The 20712-nt window shown below is 43.9% G+C and overlaps 1 protein-coding gene across 1 annotated transcript in view; it reads left to right on the top strand.

The window, feature by feature from the left end:
• The window catches only part of lrp1ba (low density lipoprotein receptor-related protein 1Ba), a 202551-nt gene that overhangs the window by 63309 nt on the left and 118530 nt on the right, over positions 1–20712 (top strand). The window contains exons 3-13 of the mRNA XM_036952429.2: positions 3994–4113; positions 10381–10509; positions 12064–12324; positions 12452–12614; positions 14108–14330; positions 16240–16426; positions 16727–16870; positions 17446–17682; positions 18447–18627; positions 19741–19960; positions 20150–20339. Of these exons, the coding sequence (XP_036808324.2) occupies positions 3994–4113; positions 10381–10509; positions 12064–12324; positions 12452–12614; positions 14108–14330; positions 16240–16426; positions 16727–16870; positions 17446–17682; positions 18447–18627; positions 19741–19960; positions 20150–20339 (2055 nt within the window). The remainder of the gene's footprint in view (positions 1–3993; positions 4114–10380; positions 10510–12063; positions 12325–12451; positions 12615–14107; positions 14331–16239; positions 16427–16726; positions 16871–17445; positions 17683–18446; positions 18628–19740; positions 19961–20149; positions 20340–20712) is intronic.

Raw genomic sequence — 20712 nt, 5'->3', positions numbered from 1 at the left:
CTTGATAGACTGAATAACTTCTTCAAGGCTGAGAGGGGGAATCAAGGTCATTTGTAGTTTCAGCCTCAACTGTGGGAGTCTCCAGTTCACCCAAAAATGTAGTCATTTTGGCAGTATCTGGTGGAAATTAAGATGTATACAGGGAGGAATAGAAAGGTGTCATTGATCCCCGTAGGGTCAGACATCAAGCTATGAGGGGAATCTTTAATTTGGGGAATCAGACGAGTAGCAGCTCTGCGTTTTAATTGGTGTGCGTTCAGACGTCTTGCCCTATCGCCATGTTCATACCAAGTGAATGCAATAGTAACCGTTCTGCGTCAGTAGTGGGCAAGAGATTGAATTCAGATTGTAAGTTCAAGCGTTGCTTATATAGCTCTGGAGATGACGTCAGATGATGGTCTAAGTCAAGGATGGCTTAAAGAGTTCTTCTAATTTAGCTTTCCGAGTTTTGTTTAAATGAGAAGAGTAATAAATAATACTCCTCTAAGATAGGCCTTAAGTGATTCCCATAATAGAGAATGAGAGGTTTAGCTTGTCTGATTTGAAAATCAGAAAATTGTCAATAGAAGTGGAGATAACGTTACAGAAGTCTACGTCAGACAGGAGAAGAGAATTGAATCTCCAACAGAGAGGAGTACGAGTTTGTCCTGATAGGACTATATAGAGGGCTTAAGGTCCATGGTCAGAAATTACAATGGGTACATTTTCAGAAGAGGTGACATTTGGAAATAACTTATGACCAATAAAGAAATAGTCAATACGAGAAAAAGAATGGTGTACATGTGAAAAGAAAAAATACTCTTTTGCCTGGGGATTCTGAAATCTGAAACACTCATTCTAAACCATCAAATCTGAGAAGGACTTTGACATAGCAGAAGGAGACATAGTTCTGGGGTTGGGGCGGTCTAAAGCCGGGCTAATAATATAATTCAGATCCCCGCCAAACATCAAAAGATGGGTGTTCAGAGAAGGGATTTTCCCCAGCAATCGTTTATCAAATTCAACATCATCAATAATGGGAGCATATACATACATTCACCAGTACTACAGGTGTGTGCCAAATGGTGCCTGTTATGATTAAATGTATCCCATTACTGTCTGACTTAACATTAGTAGTAGAGAAATGTATTATTTTACCAACCAACCAAACCAAACCCCTCTGGCTTTAGAGTTAAAGTCTGAGTGGAACACCTGACTAAACTTGGAGTTTTGTAGCCTTGAGTGATCTTTAATGTGTAAATGGGTCTATACCGCATCTGATTTTAGCTTTTTCAAATGGGAGAAGACCCTAGACCTCTTGACAAGATTGCCTTAGTATTCCAAGACGAAAACGTTATCGGATTAGGTCTTACCTATCCCCATATTACTATTATTAGCGTTGTTAGCCATCGAAAATATTGAAATGAAAAAGGTGTGAAAACAGACCAAGCATTTGCAAAGATAACAGAGAAAACTGAATAAAAAAGCAAATACAAAATAAAATAATAATAATACAAAGATAGGACCAAAAAAGTTCACTCCCCCTCCCCTCCCACCAAAACCCAAAGTCTCCAGCGAATGGAGACAGCAGGATGAAGTTTGCGCAGCTTCGGTGCATATAAACAGAAAAACATCCTATCCTAACGCGGAGAGGCCCCATAGCACCAGTAGTGAAATACACTTGAAAAGTAATTCACTAAACGATAAAGTAAAACAGATCAACCCAAACAAAGACCCCATAACAGTGAAACAGACTGTCCTGACTCGGGGACTCTTCAAATCAGTGCAAGACGTACAATGTGTCCCACAGTATGCTACCTTGTTACAAAAAAATAAAAAGGGGCCAAGTTTCTTTACATCTACGAATGATCAATAGGGCGTAATGAAGTGATGAAAAGTCCTTCAGTAGGTATCTAGACAAAGGAAAGCTCTGCTGAGTGGCAGTGGTAGCTGTAATTTCCGAGACCAGAATCGTACGGAGGTTCTGAAGATCTGTGGGGAGGGTGACCGCATGAGGCTCTGGAACAGTTGGACTGGAGTCGGCGCCATTACCATTCACGTTTGCCACCGCGGTTGAAACGTTCGTTTCAGGTCTTCTCCTCCTCATGTCATGTGCCTTCAGAATCATAAAGATAACTTACAAACTCACCAATCAAATATGATATGTAAAAAAGTGGAATGCAAAGTACAAATTTGGCAAAATGAACTAATCCATAGGAACCACATCCACGAGCTTCTTCTCCATTCACATGCTAAACCAGAAGCCTTAGTTGTGGTGTGTTGGCGTTCTATCCAATATATACTAAAATGTGGATTAGTTTAGATTTACAGATTATGTTCTGGAAAAAGTTATGCTTAAGTGAAAATATAGTGAAAAGTCAAGGAACGCTAGGCATTATTTGCCTTTCTTATTCCTGATAATGTAGTTTGACTGTGAAACAGGCCATTAAACAAGACACCTGACAGTGTGTGAACCTCCCCTGCGCTCCGCTGCCATGGCACTGTGGTAAATTTACAGCCACATAACTCACACAGTGAATCCTCAAGGTGATTCCGCCACTGTCGTGCTCCACTAACCAGAGACCAGACACAGGACCAGACACAGGTGTTTGCTATGGGAATCCGTAAACAAGATATGTGTCGGGTCTGCCTGGGGTTGATGGGGCTGCTGTGGGGCTGAGGTCTGGGACGCTGGCCCGCTGAGGTGATCCATCTCACCACCAGGAGGGGGTCACTATGATCTACTGTAGCTTTACAACAACACTGAGCAAAAGTTCCCCAGTCTCCACAAGCACCCATACAATTCCTCACAGCAGTGGAGCCCTTACCCACATCCATGTCCATCCATGTGGGGGACCATCGCCATCTCTGTGGGGAGTACAGACGATGGGAATTGGGGGACAGCTATATTACTCAAACACCACCAGAACAGCCATATTGCTTTTCACAGAAGGAAAAGTTGTTATGAGTTCTGGTCAACTCCCTAGTGCTCCTGGTGAGGCATCATGGGAGAATGAAGAGGCTGTTTGTAATCAGTGGGAGATGGGATAGAGCTGACCTGGAAATGTTTCAGTACTGAAAGGAGTGTGTTTAAAAGCTAGACTTGCATCAAAGTGAATGCATGTAAGTTAAAGTGAAGTTCACTGACTAATTGATTTATTAATGCTGTGTGTGATGGCTCTAGCGATCTAGCCTGCTTGACACAAATAGATATAACTCTGCTTCACACTCCCAAGGTTAGCCGCTGACAGGTTTATGAGGAAATAAATGCTTTTGAATGATATTTTGGCTATTGAAGTCATTGCAATTTGTGGCAGTGGCGCATGTTGTGCAAGAATATAAATCACTGAAATTTTTCCACCAATCAATAAATACAAAATAGGTGTAGAGAGATGCTGACAGAACAGCAGGAAGCCTGTGTCCCTCAAATGGCACCCTATTCCCTATATAGTGCACTACTTTTGACCAGGGCTCTGGTCTAAAGTAGTGCCATACAGTATATAGGGAATAGGGTACAGGCCATTTGGGACGTAGCCTTGGACAGCTCTCTGACTGATGAATATGATTAAGAGCAGTTATTGCTGTTGGAGGAAGTGATGAATTTCATACAATGGACCTTACATTTCTACTTAACTGTTTTCCTGTTGACAGCAACCTTGAGGTGGCATCTAATTCGGAGAAATGTATCAACATAAGCAGCTTTTAAACAGCAATTAACTTTCTGAAATCGCTGTGAAATAAATCATCCACACCAAATGATAAACAGCTCATTTATTTTAAAAGGGTTTCTATGTCCTCTTTTGGGGCGTTCAAATCTTTCACACCTCTTCCCCTTCTGCTGACAGTAAGAAAGGAAATTACAATTCAACTTAGAAACTTCAAGTCTGAAGCCCAGAGACATTAGTGATGTATTAACATGACATAACACCTGTCATTGCCATTTCCACGGCAATGTCAACCACCTATACACAACAAAAGGGTATATTTTCATGGGTTTTTTACTTTGTCTTCCAGAACTCCAGCCAAAATGCCAAGAGTTGTTGTGTCAGTACGGCTGTGTCAAAATGAGAAACGTGACGTTCTGCTTCTGTGCTGACGGCTTCGAGGTGGAACAGGATGGTCGAGCCTGCAGAGGTAAGGGCCGACAGCCAACAAGGCTATTCATCTATATCAAAAGGATGGGTGGTGGATATTGACAAACTGATGACACAAAAAGAATGGTAGCTCTTTTAAGTTTGACAATACAGTAAGTCATATTTAGATCATTTTGGAATAGCTGCAAAATGGACACACATATATTGTACACTTTATGTGTGAAGGTGACACTTTTTGGGGCCGCATTAAACCAGGTTTATGTACCGGAAAGTATTCAGACTCCTTCGCTTTTTCCACATTTTGTTACGTTGCAGCCTTATTATATCATCAATCTACAGACAATACTTGTCACGCTCGTCGTAATGATTGGAGCAATACGCAGCGTGCGTAGAGTTCCACATATTTTTATAATTCGAAACTGATCAAACAAAAAACAATCAAGCACAAACGAAACATGAAACTACTGGTGTGCACAAAGGCAACTTACTGTAGACAAGATCCCACAACTAACAATGGGGAAAATGGCTACCTAAATATGATCCCCAATCAGAGACAACAAAAAACAGCTGCCTCTGATTTGGAACCATATCAGGCCACCATAGAAATATAACTCACCTAGATGATCCACCCTAGGCACTATCACGCCCCGACCAACATAGTGAATAAACAGCTTTCTATGGTCAGAGTGTGACAGTACCCCTTCCCAAAGGTGCGGACTCTGACTGCAAAACCTGACTCAATAGGGGAGAGTCCGGGTGGGCATCTACCGTCGGGGGCGACTCCGGTGTGGGGCAAAGTACCCACTCCGCTCGCAGATACGTCTTCCTCCATGGCAGCTCTGGTGCAAGGATCGTCGCCGGAGGAACCAGACCGTGGATCGTCGCCGGAGGAAACGGACCGTGGAACGTCGCAGGAGGCTCTGGACTGAGAACCCCTGTTGAAGGCTATGGACTGCAGACCGTCGCTGGAGGCTCTGGATTGCCGACCGTCGCTGGAGGCCCCGGACCGCAGACCATCGCTGGAGGCTCCAGACCGCAGACCATCGCTGGAGGCTCCGGACTGTGGACTGTTGCTGGTGGTTTCGGACCACGGACCATCTCAGGAGGTTCCGGACTGAGGACCGTAGTTGGAGGTTCCGGACAGTGAAAAGTCGCCGGAAGCTCTGGACTGTGAAACTTTGCCGGAAGCTCTGGACTGGGAACTGTCGCCGGAAGCTCTGGACTTGAAACTGTCGCCGAAAGCTCTGGACTGGAAACTGTCGCCGGAAGCTCTGGACTGGGAACTGTCGCCGGAAGCTCTGGACTGGGAACTGTCGCCAGAAGCTCTGGACTGGGAACAGTCGCCGGAAGCTCTGGACTGGGAACTGTCGCCGGAAGCTCTGGACTGTGGAGGAGCACTGTAGCCCTGATGTGTGGGACCGGTACAGGTGGCACCGGGCTGATGGCACTCACCTCAGGAGGAGTGCGGGGAAGAGGCACAGGATGTACTGGACTGTGGAGGCGCACTGGAGGCCTGATGCGTGGGACTGGTACAGGTGGCACCGGGCTGATGGCACGCACCTCAGGGCGAGTGCGGGGAAGAGGCACAGGACGTACTGGACTGTGGAGGCGCACTGGAGGGAGAGTGCGAGGAGCAGGAACATGACGCACCTGACCGTGGAGGCGCACTGGAGGCCTGATGCGTGGGACCGGTACAGGTGGCCCCGGGCTGATGACACGCACCTCAGGGTGAGTGCGGGGAGAAAGAACAGGACGGACCTGACTGGGGACACGCACTTGAGGGAGAGTGTTAGGAGTTGGCACAGGACACACTGGGTTGTGAAGATGCACTGGAGACCTGGTGTGTATAGCCGGCATCAATTGTTCCGGAACTTTAACACACTTCTCAGGATGAGTACGGGGAGCTGACTCAGGTGGCACCAAACTGGCAACACGTTCCTTTATTCCAAATACATGCATCCTTCACCAACTCAACAACTCTCCCATTTCTCTCTCCTCCAAATTCTACTTCTTCTCCCATACTGGCTCTGGTTCACTTCTCGGCTCTGCCGACTGCTCCATGTGCCCCCCAAAAAATGTTCTTGGGGTTTCTGTGTCCGACCACCCCGACTTTGTCGCTGTCCCTCTTTTGCTGCTTCCGCCTGCCTCCATGGCAGGCTCTTCTCTCCTGCTATTATGTCGTCCCAAGTCCAGGATGTTCTCTCCCTAATCTCCTCCACAGACCAGGATGCCATTATCTCCCGGGCATATTGCTTGGTCCGTTGTTGGTGGGATCTTCTGTCATCAAATCAAATCAAATCAAATGTTATTTGTCACATACACATGGTTAGCAGATGTTAATGCGAGTGTAGCGAAATGCTTGTGCTTCTAGTTCCGACAATGCAGTAATAACAAGTAATCTAACTAACAATTCCAAAACTTCTGTCTTGTACACAGTGTAAGGGGATAAAGAATATGTACATAAGGATATATGAATGAGTGATGGTACAGAGCAGCATAGGCAAGATACAGTAGATGGTATCGAGTACAGTATGTACAAATGAGATGAGTATGTAAACAAAGTGGCATAGTATAGTATAAAGTGGCTAGTGATACATGTATTACATAAGGATACCGTCGATGATATAGAGTACAGTATATACGTATGCATATGAGATGAATAATGTAGGGTAAGTAACATTTATATAAGGTAGCATTGTTTAAAGTGGCTAGTGATATATTTACATAATTTCCCATCAATTCCCATTATTAAAGTGGCTGGAGTTGAGTCAGTGTCAGTGTGTTGGCAGCAGCCACTCAGTGTTAGTGGTGGCTGTTTAACAGTCTGATGGCCTTGAGATAGAAGCTGTTTTTCAGTCTCTCGGTCCCAGCTTTGATGCACCTGTACTGACCTCGCCTTCTGGATGATAGCGGGGTGAACAGGCAGTGGCTCGGGTGGTTGATGTCCTTGATGATCTTTATGGCCTTCCTGTGACATCGGGTAGTGTAGGTGTCCTGGAGGGCAGGTAGTTTGCCCCCGGTGATGCGTTGTGCAGACCTCACTACCCTCTGGAGAGCCTTACGGTTGAGGGCGGTGCAGTTGCCATACCAGGCGGTGATACAGCCCGCCAGGATGCTCTCGATTGTGCATCTGTAGAAGTTTGTGAGTGCTTTTGGTGACAAGCCGAATTTCTTCAGCCTCCTGAGGTTGAAGAGGCGCTGCTGCGCCTTCTTCACGATGCTGTCTGTGTGAGTGGACCAATTCAGTTTGTCTGTGATGTGTATGCCGAGGAACTTAAAACTTGCTACCCTCTCCACTACTGTTCCATCGATGTGGATAGGGGGGTGTTCCCTCTGCTGTTTCCTGAAGTCCACAATCATCTCCTTAGTTTTGTTGACGTTGAGTGTGAGGTTATTTTCCTGACACCACACTCCGAGGGCCCTCACCTCCTCCCTGTAGGCCGTCTCATCGTTGTTGGTAATCAAGCCTACCACTGTTGTGTCGTCCGCAAACTTGATGATTGAGTTGGAGGCGTGCGTGGCCATGCAGTCGTGGGTGAACAGGGAGTACAGGAGAGGGCTCAGAACGCACCCTTGTGGGGCCCCAGTGTTGAGGATCAGCGGGGAGGAGATGTTGTTGCCTACCCTCACCACCTGGGGGCGGCCCGTCAGGAAGTCCAGTACCCAGTTGCACAGGGCGGGGTCGAGACCCAGGGTCTCGAGCTTGATGACGAGCTTGGAGGGTACTATGGTGTTGAATGCCGAGCTGTAGTCGATGAACAGCATTCTCACATAGGTATTCCTCTTGTCCAGATGGGTTAGGGCAGTGTGCAGTGTGGTTGAGATTGCATCGTCTGTGGACCTATTTGGGCGGTAAGCAAATTGGAGTGGGTCTAGGGTGACAGGTAGGGTGGAGGTGATATGGTCCTTGACTAGTCTCTCAAAGCACTTCATGATGACGGATGTGAGTGCTACGGGGCGGTAGTCGTTTAGCTCAGTTACCTTAGCTTTCTTGGGAACAGGAACAATGGTGGCCCTCTTGAAGCATGTGGGAACAGCAGACTGGTATAGGGATTGATTGAATATGTCCGTAAACACACCGGCCAGCTGGTCTGCGCATGCTCTGAGGGCGCGGCTGGGGATGCCGTCTGGGCCTGCAGCCTTGCGAGGGTTAACATGTTTAAATGTCTTACTCACCTCGGCTGCAGTGAAGGAGAGACCGCATGTTTTCGTTGCAGGCCGCGTCAGTGGCACTGTATTGTCCTCAAAGCGGGCAAAAAAGTTATTTAGTCTGCCTGGGAGCAAGACATCCTGGTCCGTGACTGGGCTGGATTTCTTCCTGTAGTCCGTGATTGACTGTAGACCGTGCCACATGCCTCTTGTGTCTGAGCCGTTGAATTGAGATTCTACTTTGTCTCTGTACTGGCGCTTAGCTTGTTTGATAGCCTTGCGGAGGGAATAGCTGCACTGTTTGTATTCGGTCATGTTACCAGACACCTTGCCCTGATTAAAAGCAGTGGTTCGCGCTTTCAGTTTCACACGAATGCTGCCATCAATCCACGGTTTCTGGTTAGGGAATGTTTTAATCGTTGCTATGGGAACGACATCTTCAACGCAAGTTCTAATGAACTCGCACACCGAATCAGCGTATTCGTCAATGTTGTTATCTGACGCAATACGAAACATCTCCCAGTCCACGTGATGGAAGCAGTCTTGGAGTGTGGAGTCAGCTTGGTCGGACCAGCGTTGGACAGACCTCAGCGTGGGAGCCTTTTGTTTTAGTTTCTGTCTGTAGGCAGGGATCAACAAAATGGAGTCGTGGTCAGCTTTTCCGAAAGGGGGGCGGGGCAGGGCCTTATATGCGTCGCGGAAGTTAGAGTAACAATGATCCAAGGTCTTTCCTCCCCTGGTTGCGCAATCGATATGCTGATAAAATTTGGGGAGTCTTGTTTTCAGATTAGCCTTGTTAAAATCCCCAGCTACAATGAATGCAGCCTCCGGATAAATTGTTTCCAGTTTGCAGAGAGTTAAATAAAGTTTGTTCAGAGCCATCGATGTGTCTGCTTGGGGGGGGATATATACGGCTGTGATTATAATCGAAGAGAATTCTCTTGGTAGATAATGCGGTCTACATTTGATTGTGAGGAATTCTAAATCAGGTGAACAGAAGGATTTGAGTTCCTGTATGTTTCTTTCATCACACCATGTCACGTTGGCCATGAGGCATACGCCCCCGCCCCTCTTCTTACCAGAAAGATGTTTTTTTCTGTCAGCGCGATGTGTGGAGAAACCCGTTGGCTGCACCGCTTCGGATAGCGTCTCTCCAGTGAGCCATGTTTCAGTGCTGTCACGCTCGTCATAATGATTGGACCAAGGCGCAGCATGCTTAGAGTTCCACACATTTTTAATAAATCGAAACTCATCAAACAAAAAGCAATAAAGCACAAACGAAGCGTGAAGCTACTGGTGTGCACAAAGGCAACTTACTGTAGACAAGATCCCACAACTAACAATGGGGGAAATGGCTACCTAAATATGATCCCCAATCAGAGACAACAAAAAACAGCTGCCTCTGATTGGGAACCATATCAGGCCAACATAGAATTATAATTCACCTAAATGACCCACCCTAGTCACTATCACGCCCCAAACAACATAGAGAATAAACAGATTTCTATGGTCAGGGCGTGACAATACCGCATAATGACAAACAGGTTTTAGAAATTTAAAAAACGAAATAACTTATTTACAAAAGTATTTATACCCTTTGCTATGAGACTCGAAATTGAGCTCAGGTGCATCCTGTTCCATTGATCATCCTTGCGATGTTTCTACAACTAGATTTGAGTCCACCTGTGGTAAATTAAATTGATTGGGCATGATTTGGAAAGGCACACACCTGTCAACACTGTCAACTGCACTGTCAACTGCAATTGACAGTGCATTTCAGAGCAAAAATCAAGCCATGAGGTCAAAGGAATTGTCCGTAGAGCTCAGAGACAGGATTGTGTCGAGGCACAGATCTGGGGAAGGGTAGAAAAACACTTCTACATCATTGAAGGTCCCCAAGAACACAGTGGCATTCTTAAATGGAAAAGGTGTGGAACCACCAAGACTCTTCCTCTTCCATTTCTAAAATCCTGTTTTTGCTTTGTCATTATGGGGTATTGTGTGTAGATTACAAAACAATGTAGTCCCTTTTAGAATAAGGCTGTAAAGTATCAAAATGTGGAAAAAGTCAAGGGGTCTGAATACTTTCCGAATGCACTGTATTTAGGTCATTTTTGAACTGCGCTTAGTTTCTAACAACTACTTGTCCTCACTGTAGATCACGATGACTGCGCAGTATATGATACATGTAGCCAGACCTGTATGAACACCTTTGGATCATATAGATGTAGCTGTACAGATGGATACATCCTACAACCCAACAGAAGGTCCTGTAAAGCCAAGACCGGTAAGATGAATTATGTTTCATGGCTTTAGTATGCAGCATGTCTCTGATGGAGAGATTTTACCTCTAGAATGTGTTGTTTCATGAAGTAAACCAAGGGGTTTACATCTAATCAATATGAATTGAACTTTATATTGAAGACTCATCTGGTGAACATTTATAGCCGACCTGTAACACGACCTGAGCTATTTCATGTCTACTCGTCTTTGCTGTTCTGTGTTACTTTGCCCGTTAGGGCCACAACGTAATGTGGTGATTCAATCAGGTAACTTTACAATTGTTGCAGATAGTACAAGAGGGATGTTAAAGAGACACTTCAGGATTTTGGCAATGAAGCCCTTTATCTTTGTCCCCAGAGTCAGATGAACTCGTGGATGCCATTTTTATAGAGGTGCGCCAATGCTAACTAGCGTTAGCGGATAGCACGCTAGCACTTAAAGTAGACTTCCAGTCATTGCGCTAACGCTAGTTAGCAATTGTGTTATTGTTAGTTAGTTACTTATTTCAAAGTGCATGCAGACATAAAAATGGTATCCACGAGTTCATCTGACTCTGGGGGAGTAGATCAAGGGTTTCATTGTCAAAATCTTGAAGTGTTCCTTAAAGTTACCTTTAAGACAAAACCTTTAATGGAAAGGATTTAGCAAGAGAGGGAAGCCTGATTTATGACTAGCAGTACTTCCATTACTCAAGTACTGTGCGAGCTAAACTTTCCTTAGAGTGGTAAATCACACTCTTCATGGGTGAATAGAAGTCTAGGCCACGCACACACCCACCCACACACACACACACACACACACACACACACACACACACACACACACACCTCCTTACATTTCCCATACTTTCAGCACCCATATGTCTCCCAGGTCAATAACAGTTGTAAAACACCCGGTGACAATCCTTTGTTTTCTTTCCTGCTGGATATACAGAAGTGGGCTACTCCTTAGAAAGAGATTTACAGTAGTTGGCTATCCCTTAGAAAGATATCAACAGTGGTGGGCTATCCCTCAGAAAGAGATCTACTGTAGTGGGCTATCCCTTAGATAGAGATCGACAGTAGTTGACTGGACATTAGCAGCAATTGTGAAAGTGGCAGTAAATTCAAAATCCCAAACTAGCTGAATGGTGGACTACTAACATTTTAACATGCTGTTTGCACTGTAGTGGTCAAAGCTATATAGACTATATATCAGAGAATTAATCAGAGATCTGTGGAAACAAATTAATGTTTACCTGATTGGTCATTAGCAGCAAGCAACCTCATTCAGATGCTCTGTTTGGACTTTTCTGCTGTTGGATTGAGTCCTGTAAGTTTCCTTTAAGAATTTATGGATGGATACTAATTTCACTCTCACTCTCTCTCTCTTTCTCTCTCTCTTTCTCTCTATCTCACTCTCTTCTCTCTCTCTCTTCAATCTCTCTCTTCTCTCTCTCTTCTCTCCTCTCCTCTCTCTCTCTCTCTCTCTCTCTCTCTCTCTCTCTCTCTCTCTCTTCTCTCTCGTCTCTCTCTCTCTCTCACTCTTCTCACTCTTCTCACTCTTCTCTCTGTCTCAGATCCCGGGGACAGCCCACCTGTGTTGCTGATTGCGAGTACAGAACATATCACAGTCACACACCTCAATGGTTCTTCAATACCCAACCTAAAGCGATTGGATACTAATCAGAAGATTCACACATTTGATTTCTATTACAAGGAGGAATCATTATGTTGGATCTCCTCTACAAACTCCAACGGTCAGCTTTGGTGTGCCACCATGACAAATTTAAAAGGCTTTTCACGGATGCGAAGAGTAGGGATAGGAGAGAATCTAGAGAGTAAGTTTCGTTCCAAATGATGTAGAAATATTGATCATAAGGGTTTGGATGTTGCTGCCCTAACAAGAAATGTTTGCTCTTGTCACAATGTCTTTGTTATTATGTACTTTTTTTCATTTGTTTGTAGATGTGGAACATTTTGCCATAGACTGGCTCACAAGAAACATTTACTTTGTGGATAGAGTAAGTGAAAGAATATATGTCTGCAATGAACAAGACGACACATGTGTCACAATAGTCGATCTCGATCTGCAAAACCCTGGTGGAATTGCTCTAGATTCATTGATGGGGTAAGTTGAGAAATTTAGAAATGTATCTTGTGCATGGTTTTTCAGTCTTTAAATATGCCTCAGCTTGTCATCAGCTGCTGTACTTGTACCAACACATATTTTTCTGTTTGATTTAAGGTTCATTGTAGTGGAACCATATGATAGATTTTCATTTTCTAAAAGCAGCAACAGACACCACTATATTCACTTTCAAATTCTACAGATGTTTTACATATATATATTTTTTTAAACTTTAAATCAAACTGACTCAGCTCACAACATTTGACAACTCAATTTTTGCAGATCTGTATTTGTACATGACGCTTAGCTGTACCAGCTGTCAAAACTGAGTGCCACCGTCAGCTGAAAAAGAAACTATGAGTGCGTCCTAAATGGCACTCTGTTCTCTATATAGTGCACTACTTTTGCCCAGAGCCCTATGGGCCTCAGTAAAAAAAAAAAGTGTGCTGTATAGGGAATATGATGCTGTTTGAGACAGTCTATGTTAAGGCTTAGACTTCCAAACCTGTGGTATTCCTGACTTGGATTTAAGCGGCTCCAGCACCTTAGCAGTCAGTTGCTGTCAGGAGAATGTGTTATCTTCCCGTGCCACTCACACGCAACCGAGTTGCTTTGACATCATCAAAGTGAGCAGGGTTAATATTCCAGGACCAATGTGTTCAATTATAGATGCGATATTCCTTCAGGGGAAAATGACTCCCGTCTACTCCCATGATGTCGGTCAGATGACAAAGGGAATGTAGACAGGTACTATCTAAGGATTCCATGTATTTCCAATGGATTCCACTCGAGTTAAATGTTAAAATGTTATCGTGTTGTGCTAAAATGGATTTGGATTGTAGAAATGAATGAAGCGATGTCGTCTCAGTCTGATGTGATCTGATACATTTGTTTTGCATAGACCAATTACATTTTTCAAATGAGTAATTTTAGGGTTGATACATTTTTAATAGATTAATCATACTGGGTCTCATCAAAAACAAGTGGAGGGTGAAGGTATACTCTACATGCAGTCATATTTCTGTTCTGAAGCTCAGTGTTGAAAAGAGCCTTGATGCTGAAATAAGTAATTGGTGTGGTGCATTTGGTTGACTGCATTTAGAATGGCTTTCTGATTGGTGACATTGATTTATTTAATTACGAAACACTACTTAACTGTTCGAATGAGCTTTCAAATATGGTTGAATGAAAACCATCAATTTGCAGCACAACATTGCATGTGACAAATTCTGTATGTGACTGGCGTGTGAAATAAGGAATCACAAGGAGGGGCCGTTTCTATTGTGATTCCACAGTTGATTTCTCCACAACCCCGTTTCCCTTCTGTTTATGGGACAGTGCACATTGCTCAATGTTTCAGGTTCAACGTGATAATGTTAAAGTATCGGCGTTAGCGACAAAGCTAATTCCCGGCCTACTGTACATCGATTCTCAATTGTGGTTTGATTCTGTTAAAAACAGTTTTATACCCTGGGATTCAACTTGCCTTTCAGGAAAATGTTCTTTACGGATTTGGGGAGTACAGCCAAGTTGGAACAGTGCAATATGGACGGCACTAACAGAACCAGGATAGTGGAGAACAGAATAGAGAAGCCCACGGCTGTTACTCTCGACCTGGTTAGAAAGCTGGTCTACTGGGCAGATGCTGTCCTGGACTATATCGAAGTGGTGGACTACAATGGGAGCAACCGGCACACTGTTATCCATGAAAGCTCTGTAAGTACAGCGTGTGACAGTTGTTATCCTATGATCTGCCCATTTCCAATGTTCAATAAGTCTTTGTTTCAGAGAAACCATATACTACTTAATCAAAGGGCATACCAGTTGGTCTCACTTTAAGTGGTACTTCGCGAGGATTCAATAAGATAGTCCAAATAAGATAAGCTTTTGTTTGTTGAGTCGTGGAGTGGGTACTCTGCTGAGAGTGAACTTTCTTGGACCCTGCCTTTTGGGAGTGTTCACAATTTTTTTACCTTTATTTAACTAGGCAAGTCAGTTGGAAAAAAAATATTATTTTCAATGACGGCCTAGGAACAGTGGGTTAACTGCCTTGTTCAGGGGCAGAATGACAGACTTCTACCTTGTCAGCTCAGGGATTCGATCTTGCCAACCTTTGAGTTACAAGACCAACACTCTAACCACTAGGCTACCTGCCGCCCCAAACTACATAGTCCTAACCCTGGATACCTGCCAGGGGGTTGGAGTGAAGAAGCCATCGAGCTGTGTGCGCTAGAGAGTTTACATAGATACAGTGTTTACGTCCCAAATGGCATCCTATTCTGGTCAAAAGTGGTGGTCTACAGAGGGAATAGGGTTGAGAGAGACGTAACCAATGCTACTGTACATTCCTGCTGCTGCTATATCCCCTAGCCACAGCCTTTTCCAATGGATTAGAATGGAGTGGAGGAGCAGGCCCAGCTAGCACATTTGGTTCCCATTTGTTCTGGGAACAAAGCCATAAGTGAAAATGTTGCCTCTTCTGGGGAGACACGTTTTTAGGTTGCAGGAAGGTTCTGAGAATGTTTCACTATGGTTTTCTAAGTTATAGGTTATTTGACGACAATTAAGTGATGTTCTGAGAGCGTGTTTCGATTAGACTATTAATAACACTGCTAGCTTAGTTTGGGTTAACTGTTTTGAACTCGAAGCACAGATAGGACATGCAAACACATTTATTTTTTATTGTGGCACGGCATCAGTGACATTCAAACCTATGATCTTCTGTTCTCTATCCATGGAATTATTCCACTGTGCAACCAGGATGGCACTGCTATAGCATGCCATGCTTCTTTAAAACTCATACAAAGCTGTTCATTTTATTCTATTCAAACAGACCCCATTTCAAAGGAAACAAGCACTCATTAAGATCAGGTGTGGCCAATTACACAGCTGAACACACTTAACAAGATAGAGGACAGAGAGTTTTGTTGACGCTGAGAACGGAATGCATATGTTGAATAACATGCTCAGAGCGTTCTTTGAACATTACTAATGTCTTCTTGGGGTTTTCATGGAAAGTTTTCTTACTGTTCTGAGAACATGACTTCAAATAGAATCATGAGGAAACCTGTAGAAAACATTATGCTGAAGTACTGAAATTCCCACAGAAAGAAATTGTTTCTTCACGTTCTTTGAACAATTTGAGAACATTACTTTAAATTGAACCATGGGGAAACGTTATGCTGATGTATAGGAATTCCTACCTAAGAAACATATGGTTCTCAGAATGTTATGTGCTAGCTAGGTATCCTGCACCATTCCCAGAATGTTGTTGGAATCAGTGGAGGCTGCTGAGGGGAGGACAGCTCATAATAATGTCAGGAATGGAGTGAATGGAATTCCATCTATTCCGCTCCAGCCATTACCACAAGCCTGTCCTCCCCCATTAAGGTGCCACCAACCTCCTGTGTTTGGAATATTGTATGTAAATCAACCATAGGACAACCACGCTCTCACCAAGCTCTAAGAAACATAGGATTCCCAGAGCGTTTTGTGCTAGCTGGGGGAAAAGGTGTTTACCTGGGGATTAAGTTGAGATGAAGGAAACATGTAAATGTAGCCTAGCGTTGCTCTATAGCACTGTGCTCCTCCTTCCTCTTGTCATACTGCTCTCTTTGTCTTCCAGTTGCTGCACCTCCACGGATTATCACTCTTTGAAGATTATTTGTTTGCAACTCGCACCGAGCCCTCTAAAGGAACAAAAGTGGACATTTTACAGATAAATCGGTTTAGCGCAGCAGATGTTCAAACTGTAACCACCGTGGAGAATTGCTTGGGAATACGTGTTTACCAGAAACTCACCCAACCAACAGGTAAAAAGCAAATACAGTGTTTCTTGCATGTTTAGAAGATAGCTCTGTGTGTGTGTGTGTGTGTGTGTGTGTGTGTGTGTGTGTGTGTGTGTGTGTGTGTGTGTGTGTGTGTGTGTGTGTGTGTGTGTGTGTGTGCGCGTGTGTGTGCGTGTGTGTGTGTGCGTGTGTGTGTGTGCGTGTGTGTGTGTGTGCGTGCGTGTGTGTGTGTGTGTGTGTGCGTGTTTGTGTGTGTGTGCGTGTGTGTGTGTCGTGTGTGTCGTGTGTCTGGTATCTACCCTCGTCTCCTATCTCTCTCTGCAGTCAGGACTACTGCGTGCGATCCCGATCCGTCTGGAAGAAAAGGAGGATGCTCTCACATGTGTCTGCTCAGTGGAAGTTACAAATCCCGATCCTGTCGCTGTGGAACAGGCTTTGTACTGGGAAGTGACAGAAAATCCTGCAAGAGTAAGTTCATATTAGGGCATATTATGTCATGTGTTGACGGTCATAGTGTCAGTCAGGGGCAAAGTAACGTCTATAATTAGTGACAGCGCCCGCGCGAACAAAACGCCTGCAACTTTGCTCCAGTGCACCCCTCTGTCAGGTCTCCTGAACATCACATTTAGTCAACCCAAACAGCATCTCATTCTCTGCCTGTCACTAATGACTGGTGAAAAAGCCAAATTCAACATTGTTTTGGTCAGCATCAACGCTTAACGTTAACTTAGTCTCAAGCGTTGCTTTGGCAAAGACTCCTTTTGGAGAAAGGGATTGATTGATTTGATAAGGTTTAATCAGCGGAACTAAATCTTGCTTTAATTTAGGTCATTGTAATTAGCTTATTATACTTGGTCTTAGGATACATTTTTTCAAATAGTTTAATTGACTGTGTTTGTTGGAAGAAAAGCTTATGTCAATTAATTATACACTGGCAGTGATCAGGGTTGAAGAAGATTAGTAGCTAGTGGTTTGTTTATGTAAACTTCATAACACTTCCTATAAGCACCCCCTTCATAATGCATTATAACCTCCCTCTGCAGAGCCTATGAATGAGGTATTCCTGTTCTACGGACGAGGGAGACCCGGTGTCATCCGAGGCCTGGACCTGAATAGCAAGTCGGAGGCTGAGCACATGGTACAGATTGACAATCTTGTAAACCCTCGGGCGATCGGCTTCCATGCAGAGACCAGCCACATCTACTTTGCCGACACAACCAGCTTTCTGATTGGCCGACAAAGACTGGATGGGACCAATCGAAAAACGATCCTTAAAGATGGTCAGTGCATTCAGATCGTTCTGTTCGTTAGGTAACAACTTCAAGTGACCTTTAGATGAGATATTCCAGTATTTACAGTCCCTGGTTCGAATCCAGGCTGAATCACATCCGGCTGTGATTGGGAGTCCCATATGGCGGCGCACAATTGGCCCAGCATCGTCCGTGTTTGGCCGGGATAGGCCGTCAAAATGTGTTCTTATCTGACTTGCCTTGTCCAAATTTTGTTTTTTAAATATAAAAAAAAGATATATAATTTGGCCCATGCTTTGGTTGAGAGTTTCCATTTCGAAGGGGTGCGAACTATTCTAGTCTCGTTAGCATATTTTCTCATAAAACTTCCCCAGAACATAATCGAGCATCTGACGCAATTACGCAAGATTTAAGTTATGGGATTATGTGAGTATAGAAGTCCTTCGTCTTCTTTACGTCCCGACTGTAGCACGTACCTGTACACCTCTGTACACAAATTAATCATAGGTTATTCATACTTTAAAAGGTCTTATTAAAGTTGTGTCCCCGAATTAGGTCGATCTCTAATACCCAAAAGCTTTCTGTGTAAGCAGCATTATTTGTGCATGGCTATTGTGTTGTGTGTGATTAATATATCTGCTACAGTAGATTCTAGAACAATGCTTTGGGGTTTCGATTCCATTAACGAGGATCTGGAGACAGTGATAGATTACGCTCCTGCAGGGATGATCAAGTAGAGGATAACAACAGCATACTCTATGCATTACATTTTTTTGACTCACATCCTGTCCTAGACCTTGATAACGTGGAGGGGATCTCAGTGGACTGGATAGGGAACAACTTGTACTGGACAAATGACGGCTACAGGAAAACAATCAACGTTGCCAGATTGGAGAAGGCTGCACAGACAAGGAGAACTCTGTTAGAAGGAGATATGTCTCACCCCAGAGCGATCGTGGTGGACCCTCTGCACAGGTGAGTGTGTCTTTTGCAGTTGACACCCTGATAAGGTCACCTTATGTAGTGACGTTTCAATAGATATTGGTTTGTACATAAGATGCTAGGACCCCATTTTTTGTACTGTTTTGAGTAAATCAACTCTCGATTCGATCCGTGATAGATCTGTGTTATAGCACGCTTGACATTTAAAGGTCATTTTCACTTGAGACGACATACGCAGCGTTTACCTGAATGCGGTCTCTGCAAATGCTGAAACTTGACAACTTGCGATTGGATTGAATCGCGGCCTAAATCTCCATCTGAGGAAAGGAGCTGAGTTTGGACACAGTTCTCAGTCAGTTAATTATAAAAATGAGCTTAAAGGTGAGATGGAGACTGAAATGCTGTGAATTGCTTCTCTGGCAAAAATGTAAGTAGTGTGTTGCTCTCTGGTATGAGAGGCTTAACATTTTCAGAGCAGACTAGCGTCTGCTGCTTTTCGGGGACTTTAGAGTGATTTGATATTCACACATTTGGTGTCATGTCTTAAAACATATATATACCCTGAGTATACCAAATATTAGGAACATCTTCTGACCTCAGAACAGCCTCAGTTCGTTGGGGCATGGACTCTACAAGGTGTTGTAAGTGTTCCACAGGGATGCTGGCCCTTGTTGACTCCAATGTTTCCCGCAGTTGTGTCAAGTTAGCTGGATGTTTTGGGTGGTTGACGATTCTTGATATACACGGGAAACTATTGAGCATGAAAAATCCAGCAGCGTTGCAGTTCTTGACACAAGCCGGTACGCATGACACCTACTACCATACCCCGTTCAAAGGCACTTACATCTTTTGTCTTGCCCATTCACCCAATAAATGGCACACATACACAATCCACGTTTCAATTGTCTCAAGGCTTTAAAATCCGTCTTTAACCTGTTTCCTCCCCTCCATCTACACTTATTGAAGCAGATTTAACAAGTGACATAAATAAGGGATCATAGCTTTCTCCTGGATTATCCTATTCAGTCTATGTCATGGAAAGAGCAGGTGTTCTTAATGTTTTGTATACTCAGTATTATTTGGGCTAAATGATCTATCTCTCTATAATAACCATCATATTGATAATTCATTTTGTCTGGTTTTCAGCTGGATGTACTGGACAGACTGGGAGGAGGATGAGGTGAACGATAGTGTTGGCAAGATAGAGAAAGCCTGGATGGATGGATCCCACCGGCAGGACTTTGTCACTTCTGACATCCTGTGGCCTAACGGACTCACTTTAGACCATGGCTCCAGTAACATGTACTGGTGCGACGCTTATTATGACCACATAGAGAGAATCTCCCTCGATGGTACCCACAGAACGGTTAGTAAATGAGTGAGTGTTCTTTTCTACTGATTAAGACGATACAATCAACAAATATGCACCGTAACATTTTGAACATGTACATTTATTTTCAATATTTGTATGGTTGCAAATACATGACGTGGTCCAAAAATTCGGTTTTAACTGTGAATTATTGTCTAACGTGTTCTTTGTTTCTTTTATCCAAAGGTGGTGTATAACGGCAAAGAATTAAACCATCCCTTTGGAATTTCCCTGCACCAGAATTCCGTTTTCTGGACAGATTACATGAATGCCTCTATTTTCCAACTGGACTTGCAGTCAGGGCAGGTTGCTCTTATGAGAAGTGAGAAACCCCCTCTTTTTGGGCTATCTGTGTACGATGCTCAAAGGCAGCAAGGTAAATACACCCTCACACTGTCATTGTCAAGCACCAAAACGATTTAAATACAAGACTGGCTCACTTTTTTGTAATATAAACATATAAGAGACGAGGGGATGTCATCATTATGTACAGTACAGCATCCCTGTGTCTCTCAACCCTCTGAAACCAATTTTTTCAGTATATCAAACCTGATGAGATGGTGAACTGAGATGACCTTTGAAGAAATGACATCACTGAAAATGGCTGAAGTACTAAACTTGGGCTTTGCTCCAGCCAGGGAGTTTGAAATGCATGACAGTTAATAAATCAGAAGATTCTCTTTCAATGTTTCCCTTTTAGCATATTTTATATGCCGCAACTCAGGCCCCCAACAGTAGGGGGTCAGGCA

This window comes from Oncorhynchus mykiss, chromosome 18 (genome assembly GCF_057628025.1).
Source record: "Oncorhynchus mykiss isolate SJ-2025 chromosome 18, ASM5762802v1, whole genome shotgun sequence".
Lineage (NCBI taxonomy): Eukaryota > Metazoa > Chordata > Actinopteri > Salmoniformes > Salmonidae > Oncorhynchus > Oncorhynchus mykiss.
The sequence above is the reverse complement of the archived record's forward strand: the minus strand, read 5'-3'. Positions and strand labels throughout refer to the sequence as shown.